The sequence below is a fragment of the Epinephelus fuscoguttatus genome, linkage group LG21, assembly GCF_011397635.1.
Source record: "Epinephelus fuscoguttatus linkage group LG21, E.fuscoguttatus.final_Chr_v1".
Classification (NCBI taxonomy): Eukaryota; Metazoa; Chordata; class Actinopteri; order Perciformes; family Serranidae; genus Epinephelus; species Epinephelus fuscoguttatus.
The window spans coordinates 37,819,400-37,832,489 of NC_064772.1; the positions used below are offsets into that span (position 1 = coordinate 37,819,400).

General features: G+C 43.1%; 2 protein-coding genes across 2 annotated transcripts in view; both read left to right on the plus strand.

Annotated features, from left to right (window-relative positions):
* Window positions 1-13,090, plus strand: part of LOC125882018 (uncharacterized) — a 381,147-nt gene that overhangs the window by 235,334 nt on the left and 132,723 nt on the right. The gene's annotated exons all lie outside the window — the stretch shown is intronic.
* Window positions 1-13,090, plus strand: part of rsu1 (Ras suppressor protein 1) — a 49,170-nt gene that overhangs the window by 19,883 nt on the left and 16,197 nt on the right. The window contains exon 7 of the mRNA XM_049565628.1: window positions 313-445. Coding sequence (XP_049421585.1) covers window positions 313-445 — 133 coding nt within the window. The remainder of the gene's footprint in view (window positions 1-312; window positions 446-13,090) is intronic.

Sequence of the window (13,090 nt, forward strand, 5' to 3'; positions counted from 1 at the left end):
AAAACAGAGCCAAGAGGCAGTGCATTAGTCTTTTTTTTCTGTCAGTCCACTTCAGTTAAAATAGGCTCAAAGGTGAATGTTGGGTTTTTTGTCCAATGACGTGTGACAAATTTAAGGTCAGCAGCTGAATCCCTGTAGCAGCAGGATAAATCTGGAAGGTGATAGAGGATTGTTCTTCATTCCCTCTGTACCTTTGTGGAGTTGTCATTGAACAATGGCTCCTAACCTGACTGCTCTGCGATCTCTGTGGAGATCTTCACAGATCTAAACAGGTGATGAGTATAATCAGTTGTATTGTCTGTCTGTCCGCAGGTAATCTGGATCTGACTGGTCCCAAGCAGGTGTTTAAAGCAGAGAATAATCCATGGGTCACTCCCATTGCAGACCAGTTCCAGCTGGGCGTCTCCCATGTCTTTGAATATGTTCGCTCAGAGACCTATAAGTAGTAAGTACTCACACTAACACACGTACACACTGACAGCAAACAGTCGATGGTGATGGTCATGCTGTGCCTCTCTCCTGTTCTGTGCAGGAACTCTACCTTGATCATGAATCATAGCTGTGCACTGTAGCCTATGTCATTGTAAGCATTTACCCCGCCAAAGCGCCAGTCGGCTGTGGGGTTTTATTTCATTCTTGTTAACACAAGAACACCTAGAGGGCATTTCTCCAGTTTGGCACAAAGTTTCACTTGTACTCAGCAATAAACTGATAAGATTTTGGTGATCAAAGGTCAAGGTCCCCAGCACCAAAAGGGGATGAAAATGGATGGACAGATTGATGGAGGTCAGAGTCATGGTAACCTTGCATCCGTTGCGTTATTTTGAACCTCAGATCTCAAGAACTCCTTTTGGAATTTTTTTAAATTTTACACAAACGTTTGCTTGGATTTAATGAACTGATTAGAATTTGGGTGTCAAAGGGCTCAAGGTCACTGTGACCTTTTGACCATCTCGTTCTTGTGAACGCGATATCTCAGGAAGGCCCTGAGGGAGTTTCCTCAAATCTGGCACAACGTCCACTTTAACTAAACGACCAACTGATTAGAATTTGGTGGTCAAAGGTCAAAGGTGAAGGTCACCATGACCTTGCATCCATCTCATTCTCAGACAAGTGATATCTAAGGAACACCTTGAGGGAATTTCTTCAAATCTGGCACAAACGTCCACTTTGACTAAACCACAAACTGATCAGACTTTTGTGGTCAAAGGTCAGTGTGACCTCACAAAATATGTTTTTAGCCATAACTGAAGAATTCATTCACTAATTCTGACCAAACTTGACACAAATGTCTAACAGGATCAAATAATGAAGGTCAAAAGGTCAAAGGTCAGCGTGACTGTGACATCATCATGTTTTAACGTCATATCTCAGGAACAGAAGGGGAGACATTTGGTCAGATACTGAATTGGTGACTCTAATCTTGAAACTGTGCTGATTGTATAGATCTTCTGTGTGTGAAGCATCCATGTTTTCACTGACATGGATTTAAACTACAGCTTGACCAGTTGCACGGAGGTGTACAACCGTATGGCACAAATTTTATCTTATTTATTTATTTTTTTTAATCAAGCCAGCCTTCAAAGGGTTGATTAACCCTTGTATGTGAAAAGAACTAATTTCATTAGCACAATACACAAAGAGATAAACAGCCAGGCAGAATGATTGGTAGCAACCTCAGTTTTCTCTTCACTCCACTCAGAGCTGGTGTTTGTCAACGCAAACGTAACACGTTGTGTTGCCTTTTCACAGTTGAAGCTTTCCACCAGCCGCCATTCTGAAGGTGTGGCGAACACAAAAATAATTTTGGCCTTGTGTTATTCCTGCAAGGCTGACTGTAGAGTTGATCAGTTTATTTTTATATTGAGGAGAAGAAGGAACAAAACATATGCAGATTTGAAAGAAAATGCAGTTTTTAACCCTAAAACACATCAGAAGGCAGTGGAGATCTCCAGGATCTGTGATGAAGCTAATTGCATGTCAATTGAGTTGTAATATGTGTGATGTATAATCTCTGATACGAATGTGTGCGTTTGAGCACAGAAGTCGGAGCATAAGCAGTCCTGTCTGTGGGGGAGTAGAGAGGGTTGGAGGTTGCACTGTGAAGCAGAAGGCTGCTATTAATTCTTTGTTCCAGGCAGAAGGAGATGCTGCAAATCCTCTGTGTGAATGCTTCAGACTGCTGCTCCGAGGCATGCTCTGGAACTGATCCCTGCACTGTGTGACTGTGTGTGAGGGAGACAAAAAGACCATCTCAACCATCCTCTGTTCCATACTACGTTTGCATACTTGTATGAGCAATGTGTGGGAGTGAGTGTGCCCGTCTCTCCATACAGTGCTGCAGAACCAATACGAGTTCAGACAAACAGCTGCCAATATAAGTATACAGCATGTGGCCGTGCGCTACACACATTTTCCTTGTTGCAGCCAATCACTGACAGCGTCTGTGGATCAGCACTTACACTTAAAAATGCTGCCATCACAGATGCTCGCTGCACACGCATGCATTCATTGCATTTGCACTGTGGGTTTTGTTCGAGCTCATTGTGTTTTCAGAATAATCAGGGTTTATCATGTGGAGAGCATGGATGGGACCTGAAGGCAGAAAATGTTTCCTGCTGGTGGCACAAGAGGAAAATGCTCACCAGGCTCCTTTAGTGCACCAGTTTGATGGTCTTTAAAGGAACAGTATGTAAGATTTAGGGGGATGTAGTGAATGGATCGTCTGTGTAAGATTCAACAGGCAGGTATGAGTTTTAAACAAAAGCTTGAATATAGCTGTTCAATGAATTCCAAAAAGGCAGGCAACTTAAAATCCAACAGGGAGCAGAAACAGAAATCCAAACTAAAAAAACACAACCAGGAAAAAACATGAAGACCAGGGATGGATGCAGGATGATGGCAGGAATGACAAACACAGAACGTACACAGACAGACTGACAAAGGGAAACACACAGGTGTGTATATATACACAGAAGACTAATCACCAGGACGAGACACAGCTGGAGGAGGAGGACATGGGCAACAGGAAGAGAACAGGGTGGAGCAGACGAGATTAATGCAGAACAGGTGTGACAGAAAACAGGCGGGAAAACACACAAAGACAGGAAGTAAAGACCAGACACAACACACGAGGAGAGAACCTACAAAATAAAACAGGAAGCAGATTAAACATGAGCTTAACAACATGAAACAAGGAACACAAGATCACAGGATATGAAGCCAAAGCCCAGGATCATGACAGGAACCCTGTTTAAAAGGTGCCCAGCAGCACGACAGGCGAAAGTTGAGAAAGGCTCGAGTTTTTGTGCAACGCAGGCGTCGACCAGGTGAGAGCGAACGATGCCGGTTTTAATCCTCACAGAAACGGGAGCACAGAGCTGTTTGCTGCTCTGGAGAGGAGGTCACTTCCAGCAGAAATACAGAACAACAGTGCAGATCAGTCTCTGCATTGTTGGATTAAAACAGTTTCAACAGACGTGAGAGACATGAAACAAACATAGTCTACAAACTGTAAACCACATGCTCAGCACAACACACAGAGGTGGAAGGCAGCACAGAACCTACTCTACTTGTAACTGTACTTCCAGCTAACATCCTGCAACAACAGGCGATGCATTATGTTTAGTGACAAGCAGATCAGAAGTAGCAGTCACCTGTGTCTGTCAGGCCGGATGATGGAGAGCTCAGCTACTGACTGCTGCTCTGTCTTTGTGATCAATCACTGTCAGCGTCTGAGAACACGTGCATTAATTATCTAGAACACTCATCAATGCACTTGCAAACGAACACCACACACACACACACACACACACACACACACACACACACACACACACTAAACCTTTGTCCACACCATCCACATTTGATTCCAGCTGGGGACCTTTGTTGCATGCCGTGCCTTTTTTAAAACGACTCAAACATTAAGTGAATACTGAGACACTGACTGGCTCGTTACACCACTGACAGGCAGGTGACTTAAATTGTCTGGAACGTGGGGACTGTGGCAGTCTCTGGTTGGCTGGTTTCATGCCTCCATGCTGGCGACAGCCGTGGCCGGAGTAATTATGTTTTCAGTTTTTCCACCTTATATGATATGTTTTTGGTGTTCATAGGTCAAAGGTCAAGGTCACTGTGACCTTGTCTGTCTCATATTATGAACGTGATATCTCAAAAAATGTCTTGAGGGATTTTTTCCCCGTCTGTGCTTTCTTAAGATATTGTGATCACGTGAAAGTGACGGACCGATGAACTGACGTATGTAGGGAGAGCTCAGTAATGCCATTAGCTATCGCTGGCATGGAGACATGATAACAGATTTTGCTGGGTGATTAATTGCGTCACAAATTATTGCGCTAAGCGATAATATTGCGTAATATTGTGCTTTTAAGACCATTTTTATTATTGTTGTAATTTTGCTGTTTTTAGACCATTTTTTAAACTTCTATAATGATAATAAAGGCATAATCATGCAAGTTCACCATTTTAAAGAGAAATAAACATTTAGTTAACAAGAATATTTACGAATGCAAAAAAAGAAAATTTAAATATCCAAAATAACACGTAAAAATATGGAAATAAAGACCTTATAAATACAAAAAAAACAGACTGTCAGTCTCTTATCAAAAATTGCACTTGGAAAAAAAACAACAACCAAAAACAATAAATAACTAAATATAAATAAATAAATGCTGCACCATTTGGTTTAGGAACAAGTTCCCTGTCTTTCTCTTACGCTCAACTCTTGTTTTTTTCGCCTCGTCTTTTTTTTTCGTTCGCACTGTGTGTGTGTGTGTAGCCCATAGCCCCGCCTCCCCCACAGAGACAAAGACACTCGATGCCAAGATCTTTCCCTCCGTTCATTACGCTAATGAACCAACTCACCTGCTGCCAGACGATGCACGGCAGTGAACGCTCTTGTCGTCCAGTCTCTTTGGTGGAGAGAGACGAGGAGAACAAACACGCATGAATATGGCAATTAATCGCGGCCGGACAAGTTACCGTCTCCCTTGAAATTTACCGTGCAATTAACCGACGTATCGCATATCGAGACAGGTCTACGGAGACAAAATAATAAAACAGAGAGAGCGAAATGTGAACAGAAGTTTGCACAACCTGCAGCTGAGTTGTTCTGTAACGCAGATAATCACTGTCATTTAAATCTCTATCTGCACTTTTATTCGTCAAGTAGCTTTTTTTATTTTTATTTTTTGTTTGTTTTTTCCACTGTAATGCACGGCACCCTACAGGTGTGTGCCCAAACTGTGTTTGCCCCGCAGATTCTCCAGCCTCTGCCACCTGTGTCTCCACATATGTGATGTGATCATAAGATGTCGTATATTTTTAGTGACTGTACGTCCCGTTCACAAAGACACACAGCTCCAGTACAGGAGATGTTTGAGTGCTGCAGTTCAGAGCAGAGTTTAGAGGATGACTCTGGGTATCATGCAGTAGAGTGTGCACCCTCTCCACTAATATCCCACTTCACATTTTACTGTTCGGAGGTCTTCCAGTGAACAGCCGACCCTGACCTCTGTCCTCCCCGCGGACGAGTCATGACAAAATATCTTTCCTCTCCCCAGAAAAATAGTAGAGCACAGTATTATTACTACTTTCACATTCAAGATACATCGCACCAAATTAGAGAGAGAGTGTGTGTGTGTGTGTGTGTGTGTTCACAGAGTTGGGAGATGAAGGACATTTAGTCAGGTGTAAATGAAGCTGTGAAGACAAAGACGATCTCTTTGGGAAATTGTTCAACACCTGTCTGAAGACAGGCTGCTGCTAACAGTGTGTGTGTGTGTGTGTGTGTGTGTGTGTGTGTGTGTGTGTGTGTGTGTGTGTGTGTGTGTGCGCCTTCTCTTTCAGTGTTGCACTTCTTCACATGCACTCATACATCTTTCTCACCCTCTCAGTCTGTTCATACAGTGTCTGTGACAGGCTGAAGTGTGCGATAGTCACAGCAGGGAGAACTAACTGAAAATAACCACAAGTGGAGCTAAGCATATCACTGCACCGAGGACTGACCCCGGAGCCCCACCATCACTGTTAGGGTCATAAAGAGACATTGTCATGATTGTGAGTGCTGTATCTCTAGAAGCCGTCTTTACTGAGAGGAAGAGAAGGAGGTGGTCAGTGAGTGTGTTAAAGCAAACCTAGGAGTTACAGAGTGAATGTGTTTTGGTCCAATGAATGTGTGGTAAGGACGAGAAGACGCACTTTTGGTATGTTCGGATGTCTGCCATCTGTTTTGATGATCTGATCGACTGGATCTGGTCTTACAGTACGTTGCTCATGCTGGAACACACATAGCTCCAGGAGGGTCGCCATGACTACCCAAACACATTGCGCGACACAATATGACGGTGTGAACCGTAAAACAATTCTCCAGGTGCGCGACAGAACAGGAAAGAAAAGGAAAGAGACACTTTTCACTGTTGGAAATGTGTCACTTGTGTCAAGTGATACTCATCAAAAGTGTTGAGTGCTCTTCCATTAATCAGGCTTAGGGCAGACGGGAACACAGCCAGAGGACAGAGAGCTATTTACAATGGATAAAATAATGGGACCAACACTGTTAAAAAGTCTGGCAGGCGTAACATCTGAAGGACGTGATGAAGGCTTTGGTTTGGCAGTTGTGTCCTTTGGGGTTGTGACAGCTCGGTGCTGGAGGAAGAGGAGGACCTGGCTTCTTTTACTGCTTCTGGATAAGTGGACATTAGTTCTTTCAGAATTTCAGATGACACCAGCAGACTGTCCTTTTCTCCATTTCCGTTCTGCTTGTCTGCATTTTCTCTTTATTTCCCTGGTGCTGTTATTCAGCCGAGGCTCGCTGCAAGTTAGTTTGACTTTCCTGATTTTTGCAGGTGCTGTGGAATCAAGTAGAGCTTTACATGTGTTGTTGAAGTTATTTAGTAAATCATCTGTAGACATGTACGATTTATGGTTAACGTCATGTGTCAAACCCAGTCAGACGGATAGCAGCTCGCCATGGAGGCAGAATGTGCAAGAAGAAATGTGTGGGATTCCAGCAAAGAGGAAAACCTTGTGGAGTTGTGCCTGTATGTTGTGTCCTCCAGCTCTGACCATGATCGCTTGACGGACGAAGCATGGAAGGAATTAGCGGTGGAGTTGCAGCTGCTAGCTGAGCAACCTAGCAGCTAGCAAACACACACAGAGACATACTGCAGTGTATAGTGCCCACAGACCTTTGGGTTATTTAATAATGTGAGCCTCTATGTTGTGCTTCACAGTAGTGATGGCCAAATGAAGCCTCATGAAGCATTTTCTTTATTTTCTGAGCCCACTAGATGGCGCTTTATGTTCCACAAAAGGTTGAAAGCACACTGAATTGCCATTCTTTGAGCCTCTCTCTTTAAACCATGAGCGCCATCTCGAGGGCTCAGAAAATAAAGAAAATGCTTCATGAGGCTTCATTTGGCCGTCACTAGTCACAGGTTAAAATCTGTTGGATCTGGTGAAACCTTCAGATAAAATCCCAGGACAGTAGGAGCTAAGGCCAGGCGGAGAGAGAAACCAGATCTGTTTTGAAGAGGAGAGCGACTTAAACATATATTTATCTAAATACTAAAACACTGGCATCCTCCTTCAGCGTTATGTGTGTGCACGAGGGAGAGAGAAAGAGAGTAGGAATATGTTGGCTGTCATACATGTTTCATCAGCGATCCTGTTCTCCTGACAGGGAGAGCTGCCAGACTATGTAGCTCATGACGCATTAACATACTGTAGAGAGAAACCCTCTCTTTCCTCACAATACACGATCTTTTATTCATTTCTGCCTGCCTCCCTCTCTCCTTCCATATCTCTCTCTCTCTCTCTCATCTCGCATTTTAAAAATAAAAAATGTTGACTTTTCATCCTTCTGATTCATGAATACTGTGTTCTTGAATTGACTTCAGTTAATACTTGTTGAGCTCAAGTTCCTGCCAACATAAATTTCACCAACTTAAATCTGAGCTCTCTCTTTAATGCAACAAACAGATATAGAAAACAAAATAAATGGATACCACCAGGCCCTCTGTGCATGCTGTAAATGTGTAACAGTTTAAAGGTGTTTTCTTCTGCTGTGTCAGCTCTTCCTGCTCCACGTGTAGCAGCTGGTCGACCATATAAAGACCATAAGGCCCCGATCACACAGGAAGTGTTTCAGCAGCTGGAGGCGGCTTTTTGTATTTGTTTTTAATGAGAATGAAGCTTTTTGCTCGCTGTTTTTGCGTTGCTACGCGCTTTGTGTTTCTGCACTCTAGGCGCCTGGTGTTTTTGCCGGAGCGCTCTGAACTCCTCGTGTTGAAAAAACTTCAACTCAGAGCAGAAGAGCGCCGCATGTCATCTCTGTTTTTTCCCATTGTTCAATCAGATAATTTGAGAAGTGGGCCTTCTGTGGTGGTCACGGCAACAAGGTCACAGCTGTCAAACAATGGAGGAGAAACTGGTGGTAGTGGTTGCTGGATACCCAGAACTGTACAACTTAAATTATGTTTGTTATGCTAGGCTCGACGATAGAGTCATCAAGTCATCCTAAAATATGCCTTAAAACGTCCATGATGGAGGTGAAGCTCCTGGACCAACTGGTGGTACTCCCCATTTTTTAGGGTCTCATGTACCCACACAGATCTCTGTTTATCTGTGTCCAGGAATTTGAACGTGACAGATTAATGTCCCCGTCTGTCAGTGCCATCGTTGTTTTCAAACAGCAGCTTTGCAGCTCTGCTCTGCTCTCTGCTATGTTCACATGTTAGAGTGTAATTATTATTTCCTCATTAATGATGTATTTATGAGTACCTTTGCGTGTGTGTATTTTGTTTTTTCCTGGTGTGTCATGTTTGAAATCACAGACAGGCCGACAGGTTAGTAAACAGCAGAAAGCAGCATAGAGGCCAGTGAATCTGTTATGGTGGTTACTTCTCACTTATTCAGTCTCTTTTTTGAACTTGGTGCGGATTAATTTGGAACAATGTTTGAGCGCTGCTCTGGCGGATGTGGACGTGGAATATTCTGGTGAATCACTTGTAAAGGGGCTAAAATTAGCACGCTCACCTGGGTGTCGTGTTCCCATCACTGCCGCTTGGAGTCAACCTGATAAATACCCGCAACTACTGCGGAGTCATTTGACCTGGGAGTGAATGCTGATTGTAACCTTTCTGGTTCAATGAAAAAAGGCAGATGTTTGCAGGTGTTAGTGGGAAAGGGGCTGTAGTAGCCAGAGCAACATGGACATTGGTATAGTTAGGTGGGGACATAGATATATATAATCATAGATGACTCATTGCTGTGGCTACTGTGCATCAACGTCGCTGCCATCTTGGGGAGGTCACGGCCAGCTGGCTAGTACTGTTGTGTGTGGAGATAAGTCTTCAGCAAACTTGGCGTGCTCACTCAAAAGTCTCAAAGTGTAACTGGGTGCTGGTCCAAAAAATTACAGCAAAGCAGAAAAACCCGACAGCACTCACTAATAAGTATAATACTTTTTAATATGGTGGATTGAACAGCAGCAGTCGAACGGACGTGTTTCAGCTCATAGCCGTCCTCAGCGTTAGGAAATGACCACTTTAGAATGAAAATACAGACAGTGCTTACTGACCCTCATGCCCACAAGAAGTCCAGTGTAGTTTTTAATCCACAAAACTCGTAAAATATTTCATTGTACATTTACAGTAAATTACTGGCTACTTGTTGCATCACTTTCACAGTAAGGTACTGTGTCATTTTTACAGTAATTTGTTGTGAAATGACAGCTGTGTACTGTGCTCTCACAGCAGTTACACCTGCACATTACTGTATTTCACTGTAATCTCACACTGAAACTCTATTACTGTGATTTAGCCACATACTTCTGTAAAATTACTATATTTACCTGCTCGACTTTCACAATAAAATTCTGAATACAGTTGTAGCCTTTAACAGTAATGTACATTATTGTGAAATATTACAGTCACATACTGTAACTGGAAATATTTTGCACTGCAGGAATGTTTTGGCTCCATTTTACTCTCTCAGAGTCTCAGTGCTGCCTGTAGGGAATAAAGTCAAGTAATAATTTGAGATTTAAAGCTATTTTTACAGTAAATAAACTGAAACCAGTGGCCACATAGATTTTTTCCCCAGAAGCATGCTGTATAAAATGGGTGCAGTCTTTGTGCGGTTTACGTCATCCTCGCAGCAACATGCAAACACATTGAGTCTTTTTCTCCTCATTTCATTCTCAGCCGTTTCTGCTCAGCTGGGCCTGATTAGTTCTGCTGGATGCAGTGTGTGCAGTCCCAGCCTCTCCGTTGCTGTCTAATTATATTCACGCATTAATGCCTAACAGAGATGGGGCCCTGCAGTGAGAAGGTCTTACAGTTGGAGGGCTGATATTGCAACCTCTTGTCTTGTCCCACCTGTCTGCACTGGCTGCTCTGCTCAGCACTGGAACACAGGGAGGAGGAGCAGCTGCTGAGGAGCTCTTTTCACTGATTAAACCCTCCGGACTTCTCTACAAGAAGACCTTGAATAAGGCCTTTGTTGACCCCACATATCTGTTTTTACCCCTGATGTGTTACGATGGTTATTATAAGGCCAGAGGGGGGGCACATATAGCTTTTAGTTTTTTACTTAGTGATATTTGACAATGGTATTTCTAAATTTCCACTCATATTTTTACAGTAGTCCCATAAAATTGAAACATAATTAATATTTATTATTATTACTTGCCATGTATCACTCCCTCCAGGAATTAGATGACACCATTGGTTTTCAGTTACTGATGGATTTATTCTCTTTTCTCCGCCCTTCATCACCGTCATCAAATCCACCATCAAACTGTTCAAATATATGACAATTTACAGAATGACAACATAAACATGAAACATGACAGTAAAAATGCACAATGAACATACAGTAAATCCCAAAATGAAACATACCTCGCTGGCTGCACACAACCGAGAGGGAATGAGTCCACTTGAGCAAAAATATAAAAATAAAATCTTCAAAAAACGGCAATAAAAGTTACTGCTTCTTCTTTTGTCCAGTAATGAAATGTTACCTTATACTCTTAACTTTCTGCGCTCTCAACTCCTTCTTGGAGGAGATTACAACCGCAGCATCTCTGTACCGGCTCTGCACCTCATGTAAACATCATGCGCAACGCCAAAAAGCGTCCCCTGCGCAACACAATACACACCCAGTACCTCTGCAGTCCTGATACAAAACAAAATCGAAATGCAGGAAAATAAATCTTTTAAATAATATATGTAAATGAAACATATCAAATAATGACATAAATAATATTTATGGCAGTTAAACCATGAGTTCGTTATTTAAAACAGCTGCCTGTTAATTATTATTGTTGGTGTCATTATTTGAAATAAGAAGTTTTAAGTAGAAAGATATGAAAATATACAACAACAGTGCCGAAACAAACAGAAACAAAGCACTCCAAGAAACGACTTCAGCCACGTCACTGCTTCCAAATCCGTACATATCTCTGAATCTACTGTCGACATGCCTGACCTCAAAAAGCTTCACTCAAAGAGCTGATCTGCAACAACAGCAACAACCCAAACCAGTCACCAAATAAACCAGTACAATGCAACAACTGTTGAAGAATAATGAGCAGCCCATATTCAGTCAAAAGCATGAATAATGATCAATCATCTAAGACACATTTCAAACATCAGCAAATAATGATCTGCGGTCGATTGATGATCACATCCATAACTGCCTCCTTGCCCTGGCTGGAAATGCACGATGTCCTCTGCAGTTCATAGACCAGCTTCACTCTGTGTTCAGCTGTAGCTGTGACAATGTCCTGTGAGTTTGAGACTCCAGCTCATCTCCACTGTACACGTGTGTGCAATTGTATGGTTCCCTCGAGGTTTTGTCTCACTGAACAGATGCAGTCAAGGTGATGAGGTGCTTACATGAGCCTCAAAACCAGACGCAACTCAGCCCTGAGCAGAGTGAGCGTCCTCTACTGACCAATCAGACTGCAGTGTTCACAGCTCCACCTTTTAGTACCAGATCTGTGTGCTAGGTACCCCAACAGAGGGGGGACCAAACATGGGGACGCTAAGGAACGCTTCTGTTGGGACCATCCACAACTTTTACTGTGGGAACGGAAAAAAAAACCAAACTGAACTGAACTGAAGCGTACTGCTCGGTGGAAACGTGGCAGTCGCCAAGGGATGCGACAAAGCGTGGCGTTTTGGACAACCTGGAAATGAGAACAAGTTGGGATACATCAGGGCAGGTTAGCTGAGACTCAGCTGAACTTAGATTGCCGACTTCCTCTGCATATTGCCAGGGAAAGGCCGAGGCGAACAACTGAGAAATATGGACTGCACTTGATATATATATGTGTGTGTGTGTGTGTGTGTGTGTGTGTGTGTGTGTGTGTGTGTGTGTGTGTGTGTGTGTGTGTGTGCGGTTCACAAAGTTAGAGGATATATTTGTTGATTTTATTTATGGATAAAACAGCGCTCACATGTGTACATGCACACATCCCTCAGAGAACTGCTGAGTCAGCAGGAATTGTAACTAACTAATGATGGGGGCAGAGATCTTTGGCGCCATTGGCTAAAAGCCCCAGTTGTTTGTCATGAATCTTAATTAGGGTCTTTTCTACTCCTTCCCTCTCCCTGCGCTGCCTCCCTTATCTTCACGGCTCCTTCTTCTCCTCCCTGCTAATGTTTCTCCGGCTGTAAGGGGAAGCTACTAAATTGCTTGGCAGCTCTGGTGAAGATGAGGTGGCTGTGAGAGGAAGGCCCCCCATCAGATCAATGGCCTTTGGCCTCCCTGCGCATTTATCACACACACACACACACACACACGCACTCACACATACATATTTTTAACTTTGTAGCACACACATACACATACCGATAACGGGAAGAAAATACCAACTTTCAATCTTTTTTACACACACACACACACACACACACACACACACACACACACACACACAGAACTTTGCCGTGATTAATTAAGCCGTGTGGAATAGCAGAGCTCCATAAAGACATCATCAGGAATCTGAATCCATTCGCTGCTCTTCTTCTGCATTTAATTGGCCCTAACAGTTCATCACCAGAGA